The sequence below is a fragment of the Lotus japonicus genome, chromosome 1, assembly GCF_012489685.1.
Source record: "Lotus japonicus ecotype B-129 chromosome 1, LjGifu_v1.2".
In the NCBI taxonomy this organism is placed as follows: Eukaryota; Viridiplantae; Streptophyta; class Magnoliopsida; order Fabales; family Fabaceae; genus Lotus; species Lotus japonicus.
Window position 1 is genome coordinate 127033724 of NC_080041.1, and position 19043 is coordinate 127052766.

A 19043-nucleotide genomic window follows, 5' to 3' on the forward strand; every position below is an offset into this window, starting at 1 on the left:
AAATTACTTTTACGCTTTCTACCAATCAAATTTTAAAAATATGCAACATTTTGAAGACTAAAAATTCTCAAATTTAGATTGTACATTTTAAAGACTTCCTTTATGTTATTTGAACTTTATTGTACTTTTTTATTAGATTTGATGTAGGAAATATATCACTTGTGGTATTATTATTATTATTTTTTTTTGTAACATGGAAGGGCAAATCCCCATACTTGTGGTATTAAATTTACTACATACCTTTTTACATTATTTACTTTTTCCTAATTTCTTGATACTAAAGAAAAGTTATGACAATTTCTCCTTGCAAAGAGTTAGGTAAAGTGAAAAAAATACCCATAGGAGATTGGCGAAGAGACAAGGATAGGGGAGATACAGGGCACTGCTTGTACTATCCCAGATCAAAGTGGTATGAATGAACATAGGAGCAGAAGCAACATATTAATGAAGAAAAATGTAGGTCATCCAACCATATAAAAACATGGCTAACAGTCATATTTTTCATAAGTAACTAAAAAAAATTATTACAGTCCACATTATTCTTCTCATAGTAATAAACAGCACGTCCATCCTCTTGGTTAATGATCATGAGACTTCAAGTCCTTAAAGGGGACTTCTGCTTTGAAGGAACGCTTCCTCCTGGTGTTGCCTGAGCTGTACCGGGATTGGTAAACCAAGTTGTATAAAGGAACTGCTTATGAGCCCCAACATGGTTGCAAACAAGACGAAGCTTTTGTCTCTCTCTCATCCATCTCAACACTATTTTCATATGATTCTTGCTCTTCAAATCTTTCAAGCCAACTTCCTGAAAAGCATTGAAAATGTTGATGAATCAACAAGTCAATAATATGACTAAAGATTCCGTAAATCTCATGAGTTGATAAACCAGAGAGTGATTGTACACAAAATAATTTATCTTTGCTTGCTCTCATTAATTTTAAGCCCATCTCCCTTTCTACCTCTCTTTCTTTCCTATCCTAGCACTCATCACATCTCTCACTCTCTCCTTTTTCTCTTCATTTGCTATATCTCTCTTTCCTACACCAATCTCACACTTTATGGGGGTGTGACAGAATCATTATTCATGTACATATATATATATATATATATATATATATAGAGAGAGAGAGAGAGAATGAGTTGCTTTGATCATTCTTCATTAACCTTCTCCGCCGAAAAAAGTTAGAAATATTTAATTTTTAGCAATGAGGTTGATATGTCACATGAGTTTGCTATCTCAAAAAATAAAACAAATTTACTGGAAGTAAAAAGCCTTAATTACTACTATAATGCCGTAACTGATAATAACGGGACCAAAGTTGAATTTAAAAGTTGGAAGATGAATAACATCAAGAATAACTTGATTGAATGAACTAATAAACAGTATATGGATTCCATAACAAAGCATTATTTGTAGGAATTGAGCTGAGCAAAGGGGTGATAATGAATTGAAAGAAGAGTTCCTTTGATTATTCTTACAAGCCTAAAAAAGTTGAATGATTTAATTTTGATCACTAGTGTATGTCATATGGGGTTCCCCCAGTTTCAAAATGAAACAGCTTTACTGGAAGCAATAAACCTTAATCACTTAATATGATGTGATAACTGATAATAATAGAGATACAAAAAGCTAGAAGATGAATGAACAACAGAAAGGAGAACTTGATTCAAGGCAGGGGTTGAGGAAAGAGATAGTAAATATTTACCTTGACACGCTCCCAGGTGTTGGGAACGCTGATGGGACCATGCTCCTTCACGATATCAAAGAGGACCCTTGTGATTGTTGCCCTCTGCTCCGGCGGTGTTTTCATCACTATGGGTCCCATCTTCGGCTTTGACTTCTTCGCTAAACATCTAATCGCCGTGCCAAACATTTCTCTCCTCAACTCAAACAACCCAAATTTCTTTCAACTTTATTCTGCAAACATATCATATTATTATACTAACTTAAAAGTATCATATCTAGGAAAACACATTTTTCATATTACAAGTAGCAGTCAGCAGTTAACTCATGTGACAATGGGACAACATTTCAAAAACAAAATTGTAATCCTTAATCAATAGCATCAACCAACGGTTTAATTATACTAAGACCATGAGTGACTAGTTGATGTAAAGGGCAAATCGAACATTCAAACTCATAGCACTCTGTTATAATGCTTCACAAGAGTTCTAGAATACACACTCAGCCTCCAATTACTAATTCACAAACATAGCACTCAGTAGGATATTTCACAGGGATAAAATCAGGCACCAAAACTATGAAACATCTACCCAGATTTGGAGTTCATTGGAAGCAGCTAATTAAAAAAGAGCCCAATTAGGAGTTCCCAGACAGTACAAAAGCAGTGAGCTAACCAAAACAGACCCAATTTACATGCCACGCCGAACAGTATGCTAACAATGCCCAGAACTCAAAAGAGTAAAACCAACAAACCAGAGACGTAGCAGCACCCTCCACAAGTCAATGATTAATCAAAACAGACCCCAATAAGCCTACTTCTTACGTAAAAGAAAGAGCTTTGTGAAATACCTTCATGTGACAAAAATAACCAACATGACCCCACTTAATTCCCCAAAAACATGGAGAACATCCATCTCTCAGAAAACATCATCCAAGATAGATCAGAGTGAAAGCAAAAGAAATGGACTGGAATGAAAGCAAAGGATAGATCATCCAAGAAAAATCTTCCTACATCGAAATGGACCAGCATCACAACACAGAAAGAGGAGGCCATAAAAACCAATTGGAACATTTCCAGAATCAACTTGAAATTTAATGCAATCATGCATCCTCTAGTGACAAAAAACAGTATGAACCAATGAACACGCATCATTTTCAGATATAACCGTTATTAACTAACACATTCTACGCAATATCAGAATTGAACTATCTTTCCACTCTCGTAAACACCTGGACAGACCAGACCAATCTGATTCCTCCCCCATCCATTATTAACTCCTCAATTCGCTAAAAGAATTGACCAAAAGCAAAGAGAGACCACAATGGATGGTCAGAACATTTGCACAGTCGAAACACGGAACAAATTAACAGTCCACAACAATGGTAAACTAATTTGGTTTCATAATCAGCCACAGAAGGCCAAGTGTAGCATACAAATCAGCCACTCAAAATCTTGTAAGAAGAAAATAAAATCAGCTAACACTAACAAATGAATACTCCATTGAACATTTTTTAGGACGAATTAAACACAAACAAATTCTTCAGGATTAAAAAAAAAAAAAAAAAAAAAAACTGTTCGCACTGATTTCAATAACATTTCAAGCTCAAACAAATTAACAAATAATTCATCGAATCCGCGTGTAAATGCACATTGATCTTATCAATTCATTAGGGAAACAGAGATTTCACAACAAAGGATCAACACTGATTAATCTAATGCGATGAAGTGTGAACCCCCAGACCCAGAAAATGTAAAGAGGGACAGTACAAAAACACTTTGCAGAGATAAGAGAAATGAAATGAAAAGTTGAGGGAGTTCGAGGCTAACACTCAGTGCGGCGAGGAGATGGGACTGAAATCGAGTGTGACGGTGGTCACCGAGCTTGACGGAGATGGTGAAGAGGGTTTCCAATGGAGGAGAGTGGAGTTGAGACGAACGACGAGAATGGAGGAAGAGGGTTGTTTCTCATGAGAAAAAGGCTGCTTGGGGCTTTTTTAGCCCAATAGTGCTAAAGGTTGACAAAAAAAATAACTCCAACAAGCCCAAATACACAATTTTCCGCATGTTTTTTCAATTTCATTCATGTTATAATTCATGACAAATAGACTAAAATTGTCCAACAACAGTTTGCATGACAAGATTAGTGGTCAACTTTTGGTCCACTGGGAATCCAAGTTTCTCTATGTTCTCAATGTACCAAACAAATGAACATGATGCTCTACTCGACTTCTTTATGTCAGCCTACACGGATAAAGTTTATTCGAGGCATCAGATCTCTCATGTCTAGCTTGCCCTTGATATAGTTTCTTAAAGTGCACAGTCATCTTGATGTACTCTCATGTGCTTTTAGAGCTTAGAGTTCATGGAAATCAACATGAGACAATTCGCATCTAGAGCTACTAGAAAACTAGGTGTTACGGATAGGAAAAAGTTGTAGGCAATGACCAAAAACTGTAGCTATTAGAATTCTTTTCAGCGGTACATAATCCATCGGTATAAGCCTCATCTGTAAAAGTTACCAACAAAAGTATACCAAATGATGCATGCTTGTCAAAGGCTTTTATTGAGGATATCTTGGATGGATTGGAGGCACTTGTTGGACCTACTACACGATCCAAGGAAAAGAAGGCAAGAGAGTGGTTAAGTTCTTAGTGCTCTGAAAGACCAAGTGCTCTTCCCCATTACATATTAGGGTTTTTGGATGGCTTATTTTATTTTTCCATTGAGTTTTAGCATGAGTTTAAGGCTTGCATTTTGACCCACATAAGAGATAGGGTTGGACTTTGCATTTACTGGTTCATTAGGTTTGAAGGTGAGTATGAGTATGGGAAGGGCAGCTAGATTTTAGGCCAAGGCCTATTTTGGTGCCTCGTGGTCGTGTGGACTCCTAACCCTACATATGGGTAAAGCTTTTGTATTTCCCTCATTTTGTAATCATTTGCTAGCATTTTGCTTTTAAGAGTTAGAATAGTCTTCTAGATTTTCTCTCTAAAGAATCCCTTTAAGAATTATCAAAGAATTCAAGATTCTTGTGACTTACCTTGGTTAACCACACATCCATCTTTTGAAAGGCTTATGGTGCCATCATTCCTTTGCCTCTTCCACTTTATTTTTTATTCTTCCATTCGAATGTTCCATCCTCTTCAAGGAGCTAGATCCACACTATGCTTGAATGGGGCTTGGATCTCATCATCTCGCTTATCAAATGATGCTTGTTTTCTGAAGGCTTATACCGAGGATATATAGTTTGGTGGATATGACACTAACGCCCCATGATATATGAATGACTTGTGTGGGGAAATAAGACGTAAGTTAGTGGATTATGCAAGATCAATTGTTATATTTAGTCGATTTATCACAAGGACATAGTTATTTGTACAAACACACAATCAAATCATCAATACAACATACAAATTTTCGGTATTTTTTTTGTTCATCTTCTTCGCTGCCTTTGTATTTTCAGAACTTTATTCATCTATTTTAGAGTTGTTACTTTTGTTTCTCACAACTACCTCGTCTTCAACTTCTCAATAGCAATCACTAAAAGCTTTTTGGATTGTCTTAAGAATCCGCATTGAGGAACAAAATTCATTCGTTGAGTAATCGTTTGATTAAAGAATTATTACGTTAATTTTCTTAATTAACTCACACAACAACTCTTGACCTAAATCTATTTGAACCAACACAGCCGAAAACATTTTACAATTTTAATATATCCACAATCTCCTTTCTATTCCATTTTATTTCATCAACTTTCTCTTCTTATCTCTTGGCATGAACCAACCATTTTCCAATCATTTTACCACCCCTATATTGTATCAAGAATAATATTAATTGTTTTCACACTTTGCCCCCTGAATTTAGGCAATATTCCATTTGGGACCCCCCAAAACATACGAATTCCATATATCGTCGTCTTCCTAGGTCTGTACCCCCTTTGAAATCGAAACACGGAGGCTCTGAAATAAAGCCACGCACCCTTCACCACCCTAGAGAGAGAAACAACAAGAGAGAGCCATCTCTGACTCTGAGAATTCACAACAATGAATCTCCTCTACCTGTAACTCTCTCAGATTGAACCCTCTGTTGTGTTGTCATCGTCAATCTCCCAAATTTTCCTGTAAATTTCGATTCCTCACATAATCAATGACGGGATTTTCTCGCCCTCGCGATCACAGCACCTCATCTTCCTCCAATTCTAACGCCAGGTCTGGATTCCCCTTCTCTTTGTCTGCATCGGCTTGATTCCATTTCTATACAGAAAAATGCTTTTTGGGTATTTTGTCTCAATTTCCCATTTTGATCAATTTCTGAGGATACCCATTAAACGAAAACGACTTTTTGAATTCTGGGTCATCTGATTTGAACGGAAATTTGCAAACTTTGATTTTATGATTTCGGTCTCTGATTCTAGATATTGGCGGTAGTGGTAGAATAAGCATTAGGTTTCAGCTGGATTTGTGCTTGAATTGTGTGGTTATTGTTTCTGAGGCTGTATTTGTTGTGCTGCTTAGTTTTCTAGCTGGATGCTGATTTGTTGTTATGTTAGGTGAATTTTTGTGTTGATCAACTTCAATTCACAGTTGCCGACTTAAAAACCAGCTATAGTTATGTGACGTCTGTTTGAGAGTTTGAGTTATGTGGACCTAGCTAGCTGCTGAGATCATAGTATTGAGATGTTGTTATAATGAGCATTTTGCCTGATCAATAGGGAACATGTTGTAATAGGAGATGATTGGCGGTGTGGTACTTTGGGAATTTTGTATGCATGATCTGGATAGATTGTCGTGTATCGTCATGTAAATTTATTGTTTTCTGTTCATTGAATGCTACACCTTTTGACACCATGCTTGACAATGTGATTGGTCTCCTCACTATAATCTCTAAATATTTCAATCATCTTCTAGTATTTTTCCATCAACTGAGGCAGATTTAATCCTCCTCCTCCTCCTTATATTGATTATGAAGTCTAATATTTTTCTTGTTCCATATTTTTCTCATCTGATGTGTCGAATTTGGCCAGTGGTAGCAATGTCTTTAGTTTGCTTGCACGGAGGGAGATTTCACCCCGAACAAAACATGTGGCAAAATGGCATTGGGGAGGAGCTTCTAAATCAAAATCCAGTTATAACTCTCGATCTAAAAATGTAGTGAGAGATGCAAGGCGCGGACTCCTCGCATGGTACTTGAGCAACTTCTTTCTATAAATTGTCTTGAGGAAAAGCAAGCTGGATTTTCTTCAATTTCTTCAAAGAAAGTCCAATTTTGATGACTAACATCTCTAACAATGATTGTCAGGGTTGAGGCTGATTCATTGCGGCATTTGTCAGCTAAGTATTGTCCTTTATTGCCTCCCCCGCGGTCAACTATTGCCGCAGCATTTAGTCCAGATGGAAAAGTTCTTGCATCCACACAGTAAGTTGTAACTAGTTTATCCCCTCTTTATTTACTAATTTGAATTAAAGACCCTTTTGTGATTGAATTTGTTTGTTTGCCATGTGTAGTGGTGACCACACAGTAAAGATAATTGATTGTGAAACTGGAAGTTGCTTGAAAGTTTTAGTTGGCCATAGGAGGACGCCTTGGGTGGTAAGCTTGACATATACTTGTATTTATTTTTATCTTTCTTTTGCCTTTTCTTTCTGTGCTGATTGTAGTTTATCGGAGGAACTTTTTTTTGCATTAAGTTTGATGAGATATTCTCTTAAAGAAGTGACAATTTATAGGATTGCATTAATGAAATTCTCATTACTATCCAACAAAGTGATTTGTTGCTATTCAATTTGTGCAATTATTTAATGCTCACTGCTTCAGCATCATATATTTTGTCATTTTGGATACTATGCGTTGGATATAAATCTTCTGTCTGCCCCATTTCCACATTCCTTCGCTGGCTCCCCAATTAAACTTGCCAATTCAACTAAAGATTACAATTCATTTTTGTTCCCATCTAAACACTAGCCAATGCTGTTTGGCATCTGTTCCTTTTTATAACTTTCCACTTTGGGTTCTCTGCCTCAATTTCTCAAAACCCTTCCCTTCTGAATTTTTTGCCATCATCTTTATTTGAAGCATATGATCAAATGTGGCCAGAAGCACCCTTCTCTTTCTAACTACAACCTGCAACACAAGAACAAGCGCAGAAATATTTGAAAATGTACCAGCAAGTGAGGACTGGGAAGGAAGCAATGAAGAAGAGAGCAGAGTTGAGGTTTTGAAGAGAGAGGGTGAGAGAGGAATAGGGTTTTTTCTGCATTATTTGATTGAAGACTCAGGAGTGTCAATTTCTCCTCAGTCCGAGGCTTTACAAGAACTTGGAAAATCAGAGACATACTACTATCAATTCATAGTTGTCTTGAAAAAACAAGTTTGGGGTAAATTTGAAAGTTTTCTTGATCTGAAATGTAGGATTTAGAGTTCCTATGAAATAATATTTTTGCATGCGGTAGTCAGCCATGAGCCGCACGAGACTTCCTAAAGTAGATAAAATATAAAGACAATTGTTGTACGACGCGTTGGAAGTAGAAAAGGCAACTTGCAGTGGGTTGAAAATTGCATTAGCTGGTGTTAGTAATTTAACAATTTCTAAATTAGATGATGTGAATCTTATTTTCAATTAGGAAATTTTAATTGGAGGGACATGTGTAGAGGACAGGGAATGGTGTGAGGAAATTTCTGTCCAATTTATGCAACGATAAGTGAAAATGATTTTCATGCGTTTCTTACTAACAAAGTTGAAGGTGTTGGTAATTCCTAACCTGATGCTTGTGCATTTATGTTATGATTATTCTTTGTTGTAGCTATTATGCACTCTTGTGTTTTAGGAAGTGCTTCAATTTGTCCAGTTTTAATGATGTGCCACAGGTTAGGTTCCATCCGTTGCATCCACAAATACTTGCTAGTGGGAGCTTGGATCAAGAGGTTCGATTATGGGATGCTAACACATCAGAGTGCACAATTTCTCATCATTTCTGTATGTCAATCTCTCTTTTATTTTTTTATATTATGTTCACTATTGTTGTACTTTAGTATTTACTTGGTTCTCTCTTTTACGAATTTATTGGGTGTTCTCTCACAGATCGACCCATTGCATCCATTGCTTTTCATGCCAAAGGGGAAATAATTGCCGTTGCATCAGGCCACAAGGTAGTTTTTTTCCTGAGAACCTCCCATGTTTAAATCTTTCATGAATTTTTCTGCATTGGGTGTTACATCGTGTTCTGGAATACTGTATCAGCTGTATATATGGCATTACAACAAGAAAGGCGAAGCATTCTCACCAATATTTGTGTTGAAGACAAGGCGCTCTCTTCGGGCTGTGCATTTTCATCCACATGCGGCGCCATATCTTCTTACTGCTGAGGTGAATGAACTGATATGTTAATTATTGCCTATCTACCCATACTATTCAGATTGTTAAGTTTGGATTTTTAGTTAACATGGTTGTTTTGATGCATAGGTCAATGATCTTGACTCTTCAGATTCCTCAATGACAGAGGCAACATCCCTTGGTTATTTAAAATATCCTCCACCTGCTGTTGTTGTCACAAATGTCCATCCCACGGAACATATTAGTTTACCTTATGTTTCATTACCTTTCTTCATCATGCCTTCATTTACTGTTGACGAGTCAAGAGGAGAGACACTGCATGCTAGTCATGATGTCTCAGTTAGCATGCAAATTGAGTCTTCTGCTCAAGTAGACACAAATGCAACAGAACATGATACTACAGTGTCTCCCATGGATACAGTTTCCGAGATGCCGTCTAGCTCTCAAACTGGTACACAACATCCTGCTCATGCTACTTTCTCTAATGGAATGGGAGTTGGCATCAATAACCTCACAAGGGATGGTATGGAGACTGATGAAACCAAACTTGCTGAAGGAAGCCAACATGGAAACTCTACTAATACCTATTCTCTTAATGGTGTGTTAAATGGACTATCAAGACAGACTGCAAATGGTGGGTTTTTCTCAGAGTTTGGTCAACTTCAGCAGTTATTTTCTTCAAGAGACCCAAGTGGATGGGAGTTGCCTTTTTTGCAAGGATGGTTAATGGGTCAAAGCCAAGCTGGTGTCCCCCCAATGCTTCCTCACATCGGTGCTAGTCGTGACATTCTATCTCAACAGATTGGTTCTTCTGTAAGGGCTTCGAATTTTTCCAGTTCTAATGTTGATGCAGTAATTTCATCTTCAGCAATGCCTGGCAGCACCAGCATACCTGGATCTTCTATGAGATCAGGCTTACGGCATAGTTTTTCACAACCCCATGTACCTGTATCTGAATCTGGCAATCTTGCTGCTTCTGTTAATATCCCACAAGATGGGTCTGATATCCAAGCCATCATGAGTCGAATCCAGTCAGAACTTGCTACATCAGTGGCTGCGGCAGCTGCTGAGTTGCCTTGCACTGTTAAGTTAAGAGTATGGTCGCATGACATAAAAAACCCCTGTGCCCCACTAAATGCTGATAAATGCCGTTTAACCATACCACATGCTGTCCTCTGCAGGTAAGTGTTGTTATCCGCTCCTGCATGTGGTTAGAATTTTGAATTTTGTTTTAGAAAAGATATTTTACATGCATAATGTGATTTCACTTTTGTTAGAAGTCCCGCATTTGCTAGAGATATGACACAGATAACCTTTATAAAGGGTAGAGCAACCCTCAACTCTTGAGCTAGCTTTTGGGTTGAGTTAGGCCTCCCAAATTCTAATAACTTCTTTCCTTTTGAACAATTTTGCTTGATAGAAATGACATTATATTATACTTAACTTTTGGTCATAAATTTATTAACTGAAGTCAAATTATATAAAATAATGCACTTATCTTTTTAATTCACAAATGTGTTTGCCCTTTGCAGTGAAATGGGTGCCCATTTTTCACCATGTGGTAGATTTTTAGCTGCCTGTGTTGCATGTATGCTTCCTCGTATAGAAGCTGATCCAGGACTGCAAGCTCCAGTACACCAAGAGTCTGGTCTTTCAAACTCACCAACTCGGCATCCTATCTCAGCACACCAAGTTATGTACGAGCTGCGGATATATTCCCTTGAGGAGGCAACGTAGGGCTTACTTCAATTATTGCTGTCTAGCATTTCATTATTTCTCTCACATTTAAGTGGACCCATGAAGTTTAAGAGTAATTTTGTCATTTTTTGTTGAACAGATTTGGATCAGTGCTTGCTTCAAGAGCGATTAGAGCAGCTCATTGTCTGACTTCAATTCAGGTCAGTTAATTACTTCATCATGAGGCTATTGTCTGTCCGTGAGTGTTTGTCCCCTTTCATTCCTTTAATACAGCATTTAAGGCATCATATGCTGTCTCAGAACCATAATTCTGTGTTTTCCTCTCTTCACGTGTCTGTACCTTTCAGTATTCATGTTTCATGAATAATTTTCTTCTCTCTCTCTCTCTCTCTTGCTCTCTCAGCCGTTTATACAAATGTGCCGATTTTTCATTGCGTGCTTCGCGCACCAGTACTTCTATAAAAACAGAATTAAGCCCCTTGTTATAAATTTTTTGTTAAATTTATTCATATGCCTTTCTTTAAATACTCATAGCTAATTCTGTTGTTTTTCTAAAATTCTTTAGTTATAATTTGAAAAGCAATTACATAGGGAACTGACTATGTGCAACTGCTGGTTATTTTGTAGTTTTCACCTACATCTGAGCACATACTTCTTGCCTATGGTCGACGTCATGGTTCTCTTCTTAAAAGCATTGTCATTGATGGAGAAACAACCTTACCTATATATACAGTTTTAGAGGTAAAATGCTCTCTCCCCCCTCTCCTCAATCTTAACAAAGTAAGCATGGTTTGGGAACATGAAATTCGTATTCTGTAAATGTTGTTTTGACCAGTGATCAACCAGTTGTGCTTAATCTATGGGCTGACAGTGATTTTTGTCAGTCATCTCATTGATTCCTTTATTGTAGTTTAAATTGTCTTAATCTGAATCCTGTGTCTTGAAATTTGCTGTGTCTTCTAGGTATACAGAGTATCGGATATGGAACTTGTTAGGGTGCTTCCTAGTGCTGAAGATGAGGTCAACGTGGCTTGCTTTCATCCTTTTGCCGGGGGAGGACTAGTTTATGGGACAAAGGTATGGGTTTGCTTGGGGAGATCAATGTGGTATGCTTCACTTACATTTTTTAATTGAACTTTTTGCTTGTGGTTGTAGGAAGGAAAGCTTAGGATCCTTAAGTATGATGGTGCTCACGTAGTCAGTGGCACTGGACCGAGTTACTATCCTGAGGAGACCATAATTGGAGTCCGTCCGTGAGCAAGGTTATGCATTGATTCTTATTGGGATTTATAATGTTATTAAATAACTTCAAAAATAGATATGCATGGCTTTGTTTTTTATGGAGATGAATGCTTGATGATTACTAAAAGTCTAAAACTCAATATCAGATGAGGATTAGGAGGGATATGCTATGCTGAGGCTAATGAGAGGAATTAAAAATAGAATGGTTTCCGAGGAAGAGATTAATGAAAATATGTTTGGAGAAAGAATCCTTGTGACTTTATAGTAGTACCTGCTTTTGGCTTATTAGAGTTTAGGTTAAGCTTGACTCTACCCCAAAAGCTAGAATGGTTTTCGAGGAAGAGAGTAATGAAAATTTGTTTGGAGAGGGATTCCTTGTGACTTTTTAGTAGTGCCTTCTTTTGGCTTATTAGAATTTAGGTTAAGCTTGACTCTACTCCAAAAGCTAGGTTAGGGGTGAGGATTGCTCCACCCTTTATGAACACTTATTTGGCCATATCTCTACTCTCTAGTCATGTAGGATTTCTCAACATGGCTCGCTCACGTAACTTTCTATTGTTGAAAACTGTAGAAGAGATTGGATAGCCCTACGCTTGTCTTTCTGTAGGAAGTTATCATATCCCCTTTTCTTTTCTGATGAATTAATTTATGAGCATTTTAACTTGTTTTTATTATTCGCTTACTTCAATATATATTTGGATCAATTTATCCTTACAAAGTTACTCTGTAATTGTAGGTTTAGACAATGACTGGAGATGGAATTCAATGTTCTACTTCACATTATCCGCATTACCCAGATGGTAAGCCTTGTACCACAACCTTCTCCCTACATTAGAAGTGTATACGAAATATATTTTGTTTCAGGATAATTCTAGGAGAGGCGGACCTCTCAAACAGTTGAGCTTTCTCACCATAAGATGTATATTGAGAGATTGTGTAGATATTCTCTCGCCTTGATTTTTAACCAAGAACTCAACCAAATGAAGTTAATTGAAAAACCAATACAAACCCTTTAAAGCTCAACCTCTTGAGAGGTATGCTCTGATAGAATCATCCTTCTTTTCATGTGAATGAGGTTTTAAATGTATCTTACACCACTGCAGCTGTCTCTGCTGATGATCTGACACTGTATCTAGTGCTTAGCCCTTGCAACCCAGGGATGGAGCCTCACAGTCACTGGCATTAGCAAATGTATATTATGTATCATGAATGTATGAATATGTACTAATATTATCCTTTGTTGAAATGTTTGTACCTTGTCTTTGCTTTCTCAACCCTCCTCCCCCCAACCCATAAGTGGGCATCTTTCTTCGTACATGTGTAACCTGTTCAGTAGTTAAAGAAAAGTCTCTTTTAATCCTCGGGGAATTCCCAATCTCGAAAATGAACTCATCTAAAATTTTATATGAGTGTCATGTAAACCTTTTTTATTTATATTTTATAACTCTGCATGTTGGGAAGTCCATGTACAATTGATTCTAAAGTAAATCAATTATGAAGGGAAGCTTATGTGAGTAGCTTTTGAATGTCAGAATTGATTATGAGTAGTAGAACCGTAGAAGTTTATCCAAACATGCTATTAATGTAGCTATTAATGTATCTTGATTGCATAAGGCGAGAAGTATCAAGGGAATGTCATACAGTTGTGTCATACTGATTTGTAGGGGTTTCACATGGGGCGGGGCCAACCCGGCCCGACATGTATAGAAGAAACGGGTTGGTTAGGGCTAACAGGTTGGTTTGGATTTTGCAAGACATTAGTTTGGGTATCAAGTTCATAGTTTGTGAACTTGAGTAAACTCTATTAGATTACATTCCACATTTTACTACCTCACATTTCATTTCAGATATTCACTCAAGGCCATAACATATCCCTAATCGCACTTTACACCGGTGCCACTAGGGGTGGAAAAGCCTCACCTGCATTATAATTGTGGTTCAAGCCTAGCTTGTGACCCAACGGATTTGGAATAGCGACATATTTAACCTGTACGAATCTAGTTAAAATCGCATGATTACTAAAGTAGGAGCTCACCAACATTCTTCGACAGAATTGATAAATAGTTAAAAGGCTTAAATACTCTGGAGGTCCCTGAAATTGTCTGTCGTACGAAAATAAGTCCCTGAATTTTATTTTTCCGATTCTGAATCCCTGAAATTTTTTTTAATCAGAATAAGTCCAAACTCGTGTTTCTAAACTAAAGTAGCTTAATTTTTGCTGAGTCATTTATTCCACGTGAATTTTCTATTTTTTTTAATTACACATGGATTAAAAAAATAAAATTAAACATTTAAAATTAAAATTAAAATATTTTTAGGGATTTAGGGTTAATTAGGTTAATAAGATTTTAAATTTAAATTTAAAATTAAAATCGTTTTAGGGATTTAGGGTTAATTAGATTTAGGGTTAATTAGGTTAATAAGATTTTAATTTTAAATTTAAATGTTTAATTTTATTTTTTTAATCATGTGTATTTAAAAAAAATAGAAAAGCCACGTGGAATAAATGACTCAGCAAAAATTAAGCCACATAGGCTGGAAACACGAGTAGAGACTTATTCTGATTAAAAAAAAATTCAGGGATTCGGAATCGGAAAAAAAAATTCAGGGACTTATTTTCGTACGGCAGACAATTTCAAGGACCTCCAGAGTATTTAAACCTAGTTAAAATAGTTAAATTTCGTAAGCATGTTAATAAGGGTTCGAATATTGAATGTTTCTACTGGAAAAAAATTGTTGGAAAATACAACACTTTGGTGATCTCTACGCCTTAAAAGAGGTTAACTTATAATGGTTATCAATTGGTTGATGATACGTCAAGCCTAAAACAAACTAATCACTAAACTAAAACTAAGTGCAATTAAGCACTTAAATTTTTATACATACCAGTCATCTTTTAGTTTCAATAAAATAAATAAATAATAGCTACGATCCTCCACAATTCTTCTTTTAATTGACTAAGGTCAAATTTGGATCACCATGCAGCCTCTACGATAGCAAAATGACAAAGTGTTTAGAATTTTTACATTTTATTAATTAGTATGAGTCATTCAATATAATAATTAACGGTCAATAATTTACAGCAAAGAGTATAGTTATAGAGAATCCATGTTGTTAAAACAAAAACATATCATCACTTTAAAGTGAAAGTGCTATTAATTTGTGATTGTTAGTTATAGAAAAAATTAGATAAAGAGTTGATGTGATCATAATTGAGGTCAAGATGTGGTTAAAGAGACTCATAAATTTTGGTATTATGACGAGTGTAACTACAACGCTTATACATAAGTTAATTTGACAAATTTATTGAGATAAACTCAAAAATATGTTATAGACAAACGTAAGCATCTATTTATAAGTTGATTTGAACAAATTATGCAAATATGTTCAAAATAACTTATAGAGAAGTCATAAGTTTTTTATATAAACTCTCATAACCATACTATAAACATTTAATGACACATGTTTGGTTTTGAGTAGATGCGAACTGAATGCATAGTTCAACTCATGAGAAGCTTCTTTAATTTTCTCATGGCCAAAAAAAATATCAAACCAAAAAAACAAACTAGTAGCAGGGACTCCAGGGAGGCATGATGAACGCGTTGGCATAGGAGAAGAGATTAGAAAGACAAAAAGGAAACAGGGGAATGGGTCATGGGCAGTAGATGAAGAACATTTAACATATAACATATATGAATCTATCTATCTATTATAATATAGGAATTCACAAACGCGCAATGTTGCGTTGTCATCTCATTATTTCTTCCATTCCTAAATTTTGCCATGTCAGCTTTAAACTTGAGGTGTCAACCTATACACAACAACTCTCTTTCTAAAAACAATGGCTCTCTTTCCATCATCTTCTAATTAAACTCAACTACCCACTCAATTTATGCTATTTTCTCTATCACTCTTTCGTTTCCCCGACTCTTTGATTTCTCACATACCAACGTTTTAGTTTTACCATCTAAATTCTAAAGCATCCGTTTTATTTTTATTGTCAATCAATTTGTAATAAGTGTATCAATAGTATATATAGTGTCATTGTTTTTATGGTGGAAAACCTGTAATCACTTCTAGAAAAGAATACAAAGTTTAATTTAATTTCTAAAGTTTTTTGTTGCTGTTGTGTGTCACACTATTAATAATTTGACTAATTTATACCAAAATTATATATCAAAGATGTTAAAGATAAATAGGCATAATATCCTACGTGATATTCCTGTATTATTATTTGATATATTTTGTAATATGCCTCAAAATATTCCTTAGCATATTCTATCATTTTCTTATTATAAATAATATTGTCTACCTCACACACAATTTGTGGCGAGAGAATCCAATTTTACATGGTATCACCGTATCAGAGTCTGGTTGAAACCCTAGCCTCCAAACCCTTCCTGTGGTGAACCTTCTCTCTCTTTTTCTCTGTTGCAACCTCAATTTTTTTTGCGCGTGACCGGTCTACCTTGGATCACGCGTCGCAACCATTATCTTCTTATGTGCACTCGTGCTCCGCGTCGTGCTTTATTGTCTCTTGCGCCACCATATGCCTTTTCGTGCCACTTAGAATTATGCGATGCCATATGTTTTTCCGTTGGCTTTCGGCACCGACAGTTTTCTCTTGCTTTCCGCGCCAGCCGTATTTCGGTAGAAACAACATTTTGTGTTTCGTAAATTGAGTGTAACATCTTTAAATCATAACAGGCTCACAAGAGAACATGTCTGAGAAAAAAGAGCACTGATCATACGGAACAAAAAAGTCATACGAAACATAAAAGTTGCAGGGGACAGTTGCGTAACTTTGAAATGATCGTAAGAAGCGTTTTTATGCTATTATTTGTTTGGAAAGATCACGAGCAGAGCTTGGGCCTAGTATGCAAACTTCTGGTGAAGCAAACTGAAACGCATAAGCTACATGGCATGGGCACCTGGGGGCCTCATTCTCTAACGGAGCCTAAGAAAAACAATTTGAATATCTCTGAAGTATTTATTTAACAAGCTCTAATGATGACACGGAACAGAAAAGTCATACGAAACATAAAAGTTGCAGGGGACAGTTGCTTAACGTTGAAAGGATCGTAATTAGTAAAAGCGTTTTGTAGGGAGTAGATTAATAAAAGAAGCGTTTTTATGCTATTATTTGTTTGGAAAGATCACGAGCAGAGCTTGGGCCTAGTCTACAAACTTCTGGTGAAGCAATCTGAAATGCATAAGCTGCAAACTTCTGGTGAAGCAAACTGAAACGCATAAGCTACATGGCATGGGCACCTGGGGGCCTCAATCTCTAACGGAGCCTAAGAAAAACTATTTGAATATCTCTGAAGTATTTATTTAACAAGCTCTAATGATGACATCATCAAATGAGGATCCACTTTTCGAGTGAAAGCTCCGCACAAAATATTGTAATTAAAAATCGTGTTGAGTCACAACATTGAAACATGTTAAATACAGGAATATAAGATAACTAAGGATTCACCAACTTTGAAATGCTGGATTTCGTGAACTAACTTGTAAATTACTTTCAGACATACATTGCTAACTCATACACTCTCACTAGAATTATTGCACACTTGATTCAACTTAGAAAGCATATCTATGGAAAGACTTTCCACGAGATCGGTATTACCAGCTAAAAATGCTTGTTTAAGGACCATATTGATCTTCAGTCTCTACTAAAGAAGCTGATTTAGGAGCATCAGTGCTTTATACACCTAGAAAGTTTGAAACAACCCCAAATTAATCTTGGTCTAAAAATTTGAAGACAACTATCATATCATACAAACTTGGTTATTAAATGAATCATCGAGAAAATTAGATCATGTATCACAACCGTTCAGAATTGACACTGGCCAGTCCATTAAAATAAATCATTTGACCCCACAAGTCTAATAGAAAAATATGTACGTATCATGGAGGCACGGAATGGTGATGAACAGTTAAACACCATACTCCATTGACCATTACATAGAAACAAATGGAAGGCAAAATGTGTTCGATTGCTGGCTTATGTGTATTGAATAATTATAAATTAAGTTCCACATAGTCCAGAGAGAAGTAATAAAACTAATGATTACCTCTAATACTTAACTAGTTTTTAAAGAACCAAAATAGAGTATAACTTAGTCCATTTTATAAGAGAATAGTGGTTCTTGACTATACATTGTTTATTCTAATTAAGTTGGTTTACAAATAGTGTGTCACTACAACTGTCATGTGGCAGCTGTAGTGTTAGTTAGAGCTTTTTGTATTACTCTTTAGTTGGCAAGCTCATGTGAAGTTCATTAACCACATACTTTTCCAATAATAAACTTATAGAAGACCTTTTAGAAATCGAGATCTAGGATTCTTCCATCTTGAATAGCTTTAGCAACAACTGTCCTAAAAGCTTAAAATTGTCAATTACTCCATTTGAAGTGCTAGATGTTCTTGACAACCACGAACGAGGAAAGAGGTCATGACAACTTTGCATGTCAACATTGCCTCTCCACATACCCAAACTAGACTTATAGAAGGCATGAGAAACCATGGTATAAAACGCCATAGTTGGTCCATGACCTGTGCCTATTTCATTTTCAAATTCTACTATAAGAACTGTTTTAACTCCGGCATGCTTGAACATCATGTCTGAAGCAGATTCTAGAACCGTGTCTCGAGAAACCCGAACCAACTTAGCAGGCCATCCATTATCGCCCAATGACATATCCCTCCTAGTCATTGAGTTGTAAGTAGATGCATGACATTGACCATATGCAGGGGCGGAGCCAGGATTTTAACACCGGGGTGGCCAAATATCAAACAAAAAATTAATTTAGCTTTCCTTTATCTAAATAGTGTATATTTTTTAAACTTACATTTTACATATAATTTCCATACACAGTTAATCTTTTATCCATTATTCTATCAAACTTCATTTTATCAAACATAACCTGTTTCTTATGCCTCCTAGAATACACTTTAGAGATAAGTGTATTTTTATACATTTTAAAAATTAATTTTGCTTTTCCTTAAATTGTCAGTGCCTTCCTCAATTGATTAAATAACCTGTTTCTTAGTCCTTCTAAAATACACTTTAGAGATAGATGGCG

The 19043-nt window shown here is 36.2% G+C and overlaps 2 protein-coding genes across 2 annotated transcripts; one reads left to right on the top strand and one right to left on the bottom strand.

The window, feature by feature from the left end:
- Positions 1-412: 412 nt before the first annotated feature.
- Positions 413-3668, bottom strand: LOC130730478 (uncharacterized). Its single transcript, XM_057582496.1, has 3 exons — positions 3513-3668; positions 1707-1918; positions 413-805 (listed from the first exon to the last, which is right to left on the bottom strand). The coding sequence occupies exons 2-3, from the start codon at positions 1872-1874 to the stop codon at positions 596-598; spliced, it is 378 nt and encodes a 125-aa protein (XP_057438479.1). The 5' UTR covers positions 1875-1918; positions 3513-3668; the 3' UTR covers positions 413-595.
- Positions 3669-5612: 1944 nt separating this feature from the next.
- Positions 5613-13415, top strand: LOC130730468 (uncharacterized). The gene is made up of 15 exons (XM_057582484.1): positions 5613-5893; positions 6709-6867; positions 6984-7100; positions 7190-7274; positions 8550-8658; positions 8764-8831; positions 8923-9048; positions 9145-10196; positions 10548-10748; positions 10853-10913; positions 11341-11454; positions 11677-11790; positions 11869-11975; positions 12692-12755; positions 13059-13415. The coding sequence occupies exons 1-13, from the start codon at positions 5832-5834 to the stop codon at positions 11968-11970; spliced, it is 2370 nt and encodes a 789-aa protein (XP_057438467.1). The 5' UTR covers positions 5613-5831; the 3' UTR covers positions 11971-11975; positions 12692-12755; positions 13059-13415.
- Positions 13416-19043: the final 5628 nt, after the last annotated feature.